This window comes from Scyliorhinus canicula, chromosome 12 (genome assembly GCF_902713615.1).
Source record: "Scyliorhinus canicula chromosome 12, sScyCan1.1, whole genome shotgun sequence".
Classification (NCBI taxonomy): Eukaryota; Metazoa; Chordata; class Chondrichthyes; order Carcharhiniformes; family Scyliorhinidae; genus Scyliorhinus; species Scyliorhinus canicula.
Genome location: NC_052157.1, coordinates 16,303,219 through 16,314,460, shown reverse-complemented (window position 1 = coordinate 16,314,460; position 11,242 = coordinate 16,303,219). Strand labels below are relative to the sequence as shown.

The following is an 11,242-nucleotide window of genomic DNA, read 5'->3' as shown; positions in this document are numbered from 1 at the left end:
GAACAGCTCGAAGGTGCTGAAACCAATGGACGTTGAGAGGCGAAAAGGGCGCCAAGAATTGTCGGTTGAACTTGTGGAAAATGGCGGCGACCGGGAGAGACTGGCCGGGGCAGTGAGTGAGGGAGAGGAGCGGCCGAGGCCGGGGCAGTGAGTGAGGGAGAGGAGCGGCCGAGGCCGGGGCAGTGAGGGAGGGAGAGGCCGGGGCAGTGAGGGAGGGAGAGGCCGGGGCAGTGAGGGAGGGAGAGGCCGGGGCAGTGAGGGAGGGAGAGGCCGGGGCAGTGAGGGAGGGAGAGGACGGGGCAGTGAGGGAGGGAGAGGCCGGGGCAGTGAGGGAGGGAGAGGCCGGGGCAGTGAGGGAGGGAGAGGCCGGGGCAGTGAGGGAGGGAGAGGCCGGGGCAGTGAGGGAGGGAGAGGCCGGGGCAGTGAGGGAGGGAGAGGCCGGGGCAGTGAGGGAGGGAGAGGCCGGGGCAGTGAGGGAGGGAGAGAGAGGCCGAGGGAGGGAGAGGAGAGGAGCGCCCCAGGGGCCCCGGCCGCAGCCATGGCGTCTCACAACATCGTCTTCCTGGTGGACACGGCGGCCTCGGAGGCCGGGCTGGTGCGGCAGGCCGCGCTGCGGGTGCTACTACACTCGGCCCGCGGCTCGGGCTTCCACAACGTCCGCTGGGCCTTTAAACTCTTCGACTCGGCGAGGGTCCGCGGCGGCGGCCGGGGCCACGGCTTCCGGGAGCTGCGGCTCCGGCACCTGGAGGAGCTAGAGGAGGCCCTGAGCCGGCAGCTGGAGCCGGCTCGGGAGCGGCGGGGTGCGTCGGCCGCCGCCGCCACTCAGACGGCGCTGATCGAGGCTTTGTCGGATTACGAATGGGACCGGCCGGACATCACTTCCCCCGCCAAATGCCGCCGGGGGTCGGCAGCCGAGGCCCCGCAACCCCGACTCCGGAGCTCCCTTTTTCTCTTCGCCCCCTGCCCGCACTCCCGGGCTCAGTTACTCGGCTTCCTGCAGCTTCCCGCGACCCACAGCTGCCAGCAACTGGCGGAGAAAATCATCCCCACTCCAGTCCGGGCCCTGCTCTCCAACCAATGTATCGCCCTGCATTGGGTGGACACCCAACAGCTCCAGCAGGTAAATAGCGGAACGGCATTAAACTTCCCCTGCCTGATCCCTAATCTGGTTTTTAAATCCCTCCATGGTCTCGCCTCCCTCCCTCGCTGTAATCCTCTTATCACCCTCAGCGATCGGTCTGTGCCAATTCTGAATTCTTGCCCATCCCCGATTTAAATCAAATCAAAGGACTGCGGTTGCTGGAAATCTGCAATAAAAACAGAAAATGATGGGAGAGCATCTGTGGAGAGAGAAACAGGAGAGTCAACGTTTAGGATCTAAATGATCCTTCGACAGTGGGTTTTTCACCACTTCATTATGGACGCCATGCTTCCAACTGTCCAAGCCGCAAGCTCTAGAATTTCCCGGCCTAGCACCCCCTTTCTCAATATAAAAGCGAATTACTGCGTACGATGGAATCTGAAACAAATACAGAAAATACTGGACCATCGCCCCAGGTCTGACAGCATCTGGGGATGACAAGGGAGCTAATGTTTCCAGTCTGGATGGCTCTTTGTCAAAGGTCTCTCCTCCTTCATGCCCACCTCTTTGGCCAAGCTGTTGGTCACCTTTTCCAACATCATTTTATGTGGCTTGCTGCCTCTATTGAAGTGCTGTGCGACATAACCAAGATTGCTGGTAAAACTCAGCACGTCTTGCTATCTGGAAAGATAAGAGTTAATGGCTTGAATCCAATATGACTTATTTGGTTCTGAAGAGTGATATTTGATTCATTAACTCTGATTCTCGCTCCACAGATGTTGCCGGTTTGCTGAGTTTTTTCAGCATTCACAGCTTTTATTTAAGTCCTGTCGGATATTCCACAGTTAAAGGTGTTATAGAAGTGCAAGTTATTGATTCGTTGGCCTGACTGGAACTGAGTTGCGGAATATACTAACTTCAAAACAATAATTGGCGGTGGCAGCACTCTTGTCCTAATGACATTTTTGGGCCTATTTTCATAAGCAAAGCCTGAGTTGCTCCAGTGTCACCAAACAAGCATCAGCACCGATCACTGATGTATAAGTAACACATTGTTGAATATTTTAGTTTAATTCAACTAAGTTCTCACAAACCAAAAGGGATCTAACCAACTAAGCGATCATATTTTCAGTCAAAAAGACACACCATTCCCTGCAGTAGCTATTGGTCATTGGAGGTCTCGGTCATACTGGCAGATATTATGTGCATCCTTTCCAAAGCCACCCCAGGCATAGTCCAAGACTTGACATAAATTAGGTTGACGTTCCAGTGCTGTATTATGGGAATATTGGAGATGCCCTCTTTCAGATAAAAGGTTAAACCACAGGTTACACCAAGAGGTTACACCACTGTGTCTGACAATTTAGCTTAACATTAAAATAAATATTCCTGTGGCACTATTATGGAAGCTATTTTCCCAGCCAAAGTTCTTCCCTCAGCTATAATAGTGTCAAAGTTATATTTGCACACTTATTTTATAACCATTTTTGAGATCTTGCTGTGCGCAAAGAATAGCTGTCCCGTTCACCTATATAACAGCATGTAAAATGTAATTTGTTCTTTAACATATGTTTAGGCCTGGTAATTGAATTGGTCAGATTCTGTTGTATTAAAATGTATTGAGGAATATGGTACAATACCCAGTGTACAGCTGCTTCAATTTGTAAAATGGTGTATATTTCCAGGTGAAACATTAAACTGAGAATACCTGCTCCTTCAAATGAATGTTGAAGGGTTCTTGGCAATTGAAAGTAGTGGAGAATCCTTGCCAATGTGTTTCCTTGACCAACACATTGGAAAGCCAATTGGGCTATTTGAGATATTGCTATGTAGATATAATTTGCAGTATTTAATCAAAGTAACAGTTACTGACCTCTGTCTACACCACCTGCTGCATTGGGAAAGCGGGCAACATAATCAATTCCCCTCCCACCCAGGTTATTCTCTCTTCCAACCTCTTCCATCGGGCAGGAGGTACAAAAGTCTGAGAACACACACTAACAGGTTCAAAAACAGTTTCTTCCCTGCTGTTACCAGACTCCTGAATGACCCTCTTATGGACTGAACTGAATTCCATGCATATTCCCTACTGAATAGCGCTACACTCCGTATGCTTCACCTGATGTCTATGTATGTACATTTGTGTATTTATCGTATGTCCTATGTTTTTCATGTATAGAACGATCTGTCTGGTCTGTCCGCAGAAAAATACTTTTCACTGAACTCTGTACACATGACAAATCCAAAATCCTTTAGGGTATTCTGAAAAATGTGATAAAGCATTCTAATAGGTTGTCCTTTTTAGTGCAATTCCTATTCGTATTCCCCAACACTGTTGGAGATTCTAACCCTCGGTCAATGCCAAAGATCCCAAGTTAAACACAACAGTGTCAGGTTGGGTGGAGGAGGGTCTCCCTTTTGGTCTGGCCAATATTTATCTTTCAACATCACTAAAACAAATTATCTGATCACTATTCCATTGTTGCTTGTTCAAATTGTACTTTGTGCTTTTATAGTTTGTATGCTTGTCTGAAGCACTTGTATTTTGATTTCTTTTCCTCCCTAGTTAATTGGAGCTCCTGATCATATTGGCTATAAGATGGTCTCTGAAGTGATGCGCCTGGTTGATGGAAGTTTAATTCCATTTGCTAATTTAATGCAACTTTCATTTAATGACTCTGCTCTACTATTGGGCCGAACGTCTCAAGTTGGTCCGAAGAAGATTATATTTGAGAAGAATGGCACAAATGCAAAGGAGCATTTGAAACTGAGGAAAACAGTGGATACTCTCTTTCCATTTGATTGCAGCATGAATTATATGGTGAATGTTGAAACTTTTTATCGAAAGATGTTTCCTCTTCAACAAGGATTACTGACTATCTCACAAGGTAATAATTACCACTTTTCCTAGTGTCATCGGATTTGAAAGTGCTTTCTGTACATTAATGGCCCTTTTAAAATAATATGCTTCTTTTTGGTTCCAGTTTTTCAATTTCTTATCTTAAATTCTTCTCGTATAGTTAATCTGACAAATTAGTAGTTGAGGCATTTTAGTTGTACTTGGGCTGCGGTTGCAATAAAAGGTTGCTACTTTGGTGAAAAGCAATTTCCACTTTTTAAAATCATATAATCTTTATTAGTGTCACAAGTGAGCTTACATTAACACTGCATTGACGCAGAGCGGCACAGTGGTTAGCACTGCAGCCTCACGGCGCTGAGGTCCCAGGTTTGATCCCGGCTCTGGGTCACTTGTCCGTGTGGAGTTTGCACGTTTTCTCCGTGTTTGTGTGGGTTTCGCCCCCACAACCCAAAGATGTGCCTTGTAGGTGGATTGGCCACGCTAAATTACCCCTTAATTGGAAAAATGAATTGGGTACTCTAAATTTATTTTTTAAAAACAATGCATTGATGTTACTGTGAAAATTCCTTAGTCACCACACTCCGGCGCCTGTTCGGGCCACTGAGGGAGAATTCAGATTGTCCAATTCACCTAAAAGCATGTCACCTAAAAGCGTGATTTGTGGCAGAAAACTGGAGCACTCGGAGGAAACCCACACAGACACTGGGCGAATGTGGAGACTCTGCACAGACAGGACCCGAGCAGGGAATCAAACCCGCGTCCCTGGCGCTGTGCTGTGAAGCAACAGTGTTAACCACTGTGCTTCCGTGCTGCCAACTTTTATGAATGCTAACTTGCAGTTGGGGACCAGTAAGTCAAATTTCCCACATGAGACATTCTTTGCAGCATTTCAGTTTGACACCACATGGGGTGTAAATCTATTGTCGTCAAATCTGGTTCTCAAATCTTTAAGGAGATTTAAGAGCCTGTTTCACTATTTGGAATAGTGCAGGTAATTCTCCCACTGTCCTGGGCAACACTTCTCCCTTCACCAACGCCACCAAAGCAGGCCAGCTGTCTATCTGAATTGCTGTTTTTGTCGTCTTGCTGTGTGCAAAATGGTTGCTGTCCTCAAATACGTAAGCAATGCCATTCAAAATAATTTACTGAATGTTAAGAGCTTTGTGAAAATTCATTTTTTTAAATGCAAGCTCTTCCAGTTGAGGTTCCTCTATTATTTTGTGTTGAAAATTTCTAAAACTTTTTTGTTCCTCTTTGTGAGCAGGAGAGCAGGTGGTGTGCTGCCCTGTCACTTTGGAGCCTCTTTCCTGTAGTCAGAAATACCTGCCTGCACCTGTGTGCATTACAGTAAAAGGTGCTGTAAAAGATTGGGATCCGAAAAGGACTGACCAGTTGTCAACGCATGCTTGGATCTTACAGCAAGCTAAACAGAAGGAAACTAAAGAAACTTTCTTTCTACAACGGCTTCTGGAGGAAATAGCCTACAATGACATATATGTGGTGGGTATTCTTCTCATTTAAATTAGTTTTGAAGATTTGTATTAATTGAATGTTGTGTCCCCATCCATTCTCCTGGGATTTAATTATTGTTACGCAAAAGTTTTCTGATAGTTGGTGATATCTCTTGCAACATAACGGAATTTGATCTTGTTCTCATTGCTGTAGTTAGCAGTTAGTCACATTGGAGCCTGCTTATTTGAAAAAATATTTAAGAATAGATCAAATGGTATTTATGCTTGTCATATTTTTCCAGGTTGTTGATGTGGAAGTGAATAATTACCTGCCCACGTGTACAGGAATACTGACTCCCTTGCTTAGTGGCACAGCAGTGCTTACACTGATCTCCTGGGAACATGAACCCGAGTTTGAAGAGCTTCTCTTGCAGACAAAATTAACTGAGAGTAGCCAGGGGATGGCCTTGGAGTTGTCAGATGTCGTAGACAAAGCATTGAATCTCTTCTCTGATATCGCTGATGAATGTCAGACCTGCTCAGGTGAAAAAAAAGCACTGTAATAACATTAATTTGGAAGTTTATTTTATTCTTCCTTTTGGTATGTGTGTTAGGAATACTTTTCAGATGTTTCTTATTCTTTTGGTTTGAGCATTGTTATTTTTAGTTTAAAAATAGGATTTCTTAAACTTGAGTGCGATCTGAAATTTAATTTTGTCTTAAGCTTATTTTTGACATGGAAACTTTGTGCTACATGATATAGGAACAATTAAGTATTGTAGCAAGCAACTGTGAATCTGCTTAACTGAAGAGTGCTCCGGCCATTAATATGATGTTGGGGGGTACAAGTTTGGCAATCTGTGCTGAGTTGCTGTATTTTATTGCTAGATCTTAGAGTACTACTCACTTATTTTAGAACTGAGCAGACCAGAACTTGTCTTTTGGTTATGTGACTAATAGGAACTATGGCCAAAGGCCTGCATTAGACCATGTAATTATATAGAATTATCGCTTCAAAAAAACCACAGCGTATTCTAGAGAATGTAACTCTTGCTGGCGATACTAAATAGACATGCTTTCCTTTCTAAGCAAACTGTTGCATAACGTGCAAGTATTTTTGCCTTTGCCCATATATCACATTCAGCAGCCGCCTGATGGTCACTGTGAGCTGCCTACCCGTGACAAAGCCCGTTTGGTCTTCTGCGACCACCTCTGGTACGCAGCCTTTTAGCCAGGATCTTTGCGAGTATTTTCACACCCACGTTCAGCAGTGAAATGGGTCTGTATGATCCACATTCCGTCAGGTCTTTATCTTTTTTGTGTATTAGTGAGATTGTGACCTGCGCTAGCGTTGGGGCAGGGTGCTCCCTGCCAGTGAGCCCGCGAACATGTCGCTTAGGTGTGGGGCCAGACCTGGTGTGAATTTTTTGAAGAGGTCCGCTGAGAACCCATCCAGTCCCGGTGCCCCCGGGACTATTAAATGTTCTATTAAATGGAATTTATGATCTAAGTTTCACATTTACATTATTCCATGGATTGTTGGCAATCCTCAAAATCCAGTCTATTGTCTTATTTAAGTAACCAAATTACAATTATGATTCCAGTTTCCCAGTATTTATAGTGGATGAGTTGATGTTGACATGATTGTCCACTACACACATTATGTGAATCTTGCTGAATTTTGTGATCTTAGCTCTGCACCTTTTAGATTAAAGAATTAGTCTTGAAATTTACTTCTCCAAATTTAAAAAAAAAAGATTGAGTACCCAATTAATTTTCTCCAGTTAGTTTCAAGCTCTCAAACCCATCTAATGTAGAATAAATGATTAATTGAATTTGTCTCTTATTCTCCAGAGGTAACTGACCCAGATTGGGCACAACAGGAGTTGGCTGAGACCTCCCAACAAAGAATGTCCTTTGGTGAAGGCTGGTTTCCGTTATCTGAATTATCAGGAGCAAGCTCTAATCTAATGGAATCAATTGGGTAAATTATGGCCTGTTAAAAGATATTTCTAACTTCTGAAATGGTCAAGTATCTCTCTCCCAAAACACTAAAATTGCTTTTTGTGCATTAGGTCAATGCAGGAAGATGATGAGAAAATTAACATGGATTCTGAACTTGCCCTCAGTGTTCAGTTAGCAGAGTTCTACCAGAGGAAATCTGCAGAAGAAACTGGATCAGCTGTAGAGCATGGGGTAAAAAGAAGACCCTGTAAGTGTGGTGTGACTAGCTTAGAATTTAATGCATGGGGTTAGTGGGAGTTTTCATCTCTTTTTTTCTCATATTCAATTCCTGTTCTAAATGGGATAGCATTTAGTTGTGTATGGTTCCATGGCAATAGATGCTCCAATTGGGCAATCTTCTTTACTTGAACAGAGTTAATTTCTGCAAGTCAAGAGTGATTCTGGGCCAAGATAAATCATAGCAACCTGAAGTGCTAATTTGGCTGAGATTTTTCTCAAACTTGGCCCAGGTTGGTGCTGTATTTAACAATTGAGCCATTCTGTTTTCTCCCTTTCTTGAACATTTCTGTTGTTGTTTTATCTATTATTTTCAGCTGGTCCTCGGACTCCCATCCGACAGAAGATGAGGTCCATGAGTCGCTCTCTTCAGATGGTGAATGTTGCTAGGCTAAACCTGAAAGCACAAAAAAGCCAGCCGGAGGGCGTGCAGCTTCCCATTGGAGATGAATCGACCCATCAGCCCAAGAAACGTTTAGGGGGCAAACAGAAATCAAAAAGAGTGAGGAAGAGTACAGTAGGTATGTCTTTTGCTGACATTTATCAGATTTATGTCATTTTGCCTTGATTATTTTAAATGAAACTTCCTTTCAGACGTTTAGATTCCTTTGAGAATAGCAATTGTGATGGGCATCGTGGTTTAAATTTTAATGGAGTAGTTGGGCACCAAACCCTGATTGGCTGGCCACTTGCTATTTATTGAGCTTATGACTCTCTGAACTAATGAGAGGGGTTTGTGGTCTAAAAGCAATGGAGTTGTTTTATTGATCAATATTAGATTTTTTTTTTTCTCTAAATTTAGAATACCCAATTCTTTTTTTTCCCCCCCCCCCCCCAATTAAGGGGCACTCTAGCGTGATCAATCCACGAGCCTGTACACCTTTGAGATGTGGGTGTAAGACCCAGGCAAACACTGGGAGAATGTGCAAACGCCACACAGTCAGTGACCCGTGGCCGGGATTGAACCTGGGTCCTCAGTGCCATGAGGCAACACTGTGCCACTGCTGCCGATCAATATTGGATTAATATCTAATATTAATGTCACATAATATGTGCACGGTAGCACAGTGGTTAGCCCTGTTGCTTCACTGCTCCAGGGACCTAGGTTTGATTCCTGGCTTGGGTCACTGGGCAGAGTCTGCAAGTTCTCCCAGTGTCTGCCTGAGTTTCTTCCTGGTGCTCCGCTTTCTTCCCACAAGTCATGAAAGACGTGCTTGTTCGGTGAATTGGACATTGTGAATTTTCCCTCCGTGTACCCGAACAGGCGCTGGAGTGTGGCAACTAGAGGATTTTCACAAAACTTCATTGCAGTGTTAATGTAAGCCTACTTGTGACACTAATAACGATTATTATTATTAAAGGACGAGGAACAAAATTGTGCTGTGAGCTGGTGTTCACTAAGGACTGTGTTAAGATTACAGTATCAAATAGTAGAGAGTTAGGTCATCAGTTCCTGTGGAACTATCCCAGCAAGGTGCTGATACCTCTGGTAGATTCCTTTACTTTAATTGTTTTAAAGTGCAAAATAATATCTTAAAGAAAAATGTATTCAGTGCAATACAACACCTTTCTGATGGATATCTTTTTTTACAGTACCCAATTAATTTTTTCCAATTAAGGGGCAATTTAGCGTGGCCAATCCACCTACCCTGCACACCTTTGGGTTGTGGGGGTGAAACCCATGCAAACACGGGGAGAATGTGCAACCTCCACACGAACAGTGACCCAGAGCCGGGATCGAACCTGGGACCTCGGTGCCGTGAGGCAGCAGGGCTAACCCACTGCACCACCGTGCTGCCCCGTGTTGGATATCTTAATGCTCTGAATAGAAAAAGCAGTTAAATTAGAGTGTTAATATCTTCCATTATGCCAGCATCATTTACATTGCCTATTTACAGCTTTTAAATTTGACATTTCATTTTGTCTCATAGATTTTGAAAGTGATGAGGAGATGGTGTCCAGTTTGAAAGAGAATTACCAGAAACATGTAGCAGATGATAAATTGTCCCATTTTAGTTTCATACAGAATGCAGTCAAAGTCATTAAGATATACCTAAAATCTGACGACACTGAAGCTTTTGAGGTATTATCGGTTTCTAATTTGAGTAATTTAATAAACTCGTCGAATTTTGTCTTTCATTTTATGATCTTTCATGGGTTAAGAGGAAGAAAACAAACTGCATTGATTTCATCAATAGCTATTAGTATACATTGCAGTACTACCAGCTCTTAGTCTATTGATGTTACATTTTTGGAATTATCAGACTTCACCAATAAGAGAATCTAACCATCTCCACTTGACATTCAATGGCACTGCAATCGCTGAATCCACCACCGTTAACGTCCTGCAATTATCGTTGAGCAGAAACTTAACTGGACATACAGATGTTGTGCCATGAGAGCAGGTCAGAAGCTGCGAGCTCTGTCGCTTGTAAATCGTCAACTTTCCCAAACCAGTCCACCATGTACAAGGCACATCTTGGGAATGCGGTGGGAATACTCTGCACTTGTCTGGATTAGCCCAACAGTACTCAAAACTGGACACCATTCAGGACCGGCAGCCTGCTTGACTGGCATTCCAACAACCACCGTAGACATTCGGTTCCTCCACCACTGGCGCACAGTGACAGCTGTGTATACCACATACAAGATGCACTGCAGACTTGAGCAGTTCAAGAAGGTGGCTCACCACCATCTTCTCAAGGACAGATAAGAATGGGCTGATAATGCCGGTGTAGCCAGCAATGAACTCTTCCCATTAAATATATATATATATATTTTGTTTTATAGAATTTAGAGTACCCAATTATTATTTATTTTCCAATCAAGGGGAAATAGTCGCCAATCCACCTACCCTGCACATCTTTGGGTTGTGGGGGTGAAACCCACGCAGACACGGGGAGAATGTGCAAACTCCACACGGACAGTGACCCAGTGCCGGGATTTGAACTCGGGTCCTCAGCACTGTGAGGCAGCAGTGTAACCACCGTGCTGCCCTTTAAATATATATTTTTTAAGTTTTAGCATTTTGTTATCAGTCTGGCAAAAAGTGGGAGGGGGAGTTCACAAGTGTCAGTGTTGAGGCCAGTGTTATTTGCCATCAACGTAACCAATCTGTACTCCTCTGGAATCAAGTTCAATTTCAAAATTTGGGGCAACACCAAATTTGGTGGGTGCATTTAATACTGTAAGAAGTCTTACAATACCAGGTTAAAGTCCAACAGGGTTATTTGGAGTCACTAGCATTCGGAGCGTAGCTCCTTCATCAGGTGAGTCACTCGCCCAGCAATCTTGGCTCAAGGTGTATCCCAAGTTTGAAAGGACAAATATGTAGTCATGTTTCTGGATGCCTTTAACAGTTGTGAACGCAGTACAATTTTGACATTGATTATTCTGTAAACCTTTTTGAATAATAATTTTACCTCTTTTTACTTAAAGGCCACGTGTATAAATCTGATTCAAATGCAATTACTAAAGAGTTGTAAATCCATTCGGCAACAGTATGGAAACCAAGAGAATAAGGAACTCAAAGTCCGAGAGTGAGTAGAATGATATTTAAACTGGAGACTCCAGGCTGTACCTGCCATCTTATTGACATTCCGGATTTTG

The 11,242-nt window shown here is 43.8% G+C and overlaps 1 protein-coding gene across 2 annotated transcripts in view; it reads left to right on the top strand.

The window, feature by feature from the left end:
• The first annotated feature begins 512 nt into the window (after positions 1–512).
• ticrr (TopBP1-interacting, checkpoint, and replication regulator) overlaps positions 513–11,242 on the top strand; it is a 45,219-nt gene continuing 34,489 nt past the window's right edge. For both annotated transcript variants that reach the window (XM_038812931.1, XM_038812930.1), the window contains exons 1-9: positions 513–1,120; positions 3,648–3,969; positions 5,206–5,441; positions 5,695–5,935; positions 7,247–7,376; positions 7,468–7,604; positions 7,951–8,154; positions 9,565–9,716; positions 11,072–11,172. In XM_038812931.1, coding sequence (XP_038668859.1) covers positions 539–1,120; positions 3,648–3,969; positions 5,206–5,441; positions 5,695–5,935; positions 7,247–7,376; positions 7,468–7,604; positions 7,951–8,154; positions 9,565–9,716; positions 11,072–11,172 — 2,105 coding nt within the window. In that variant the 5' untranslated portion in view covers positions 513–538. The remainder of the gene's footprint in view (positions 1,121–3,647; positions 3,970–5,205; positions 5,442–5,694; positions 5,936–7,246; positions 7,377–7,467; positions 7,605–7,950; positions 8,155–9,564; positions 9,717–11,071; positions 11,173–11,242) is intronic.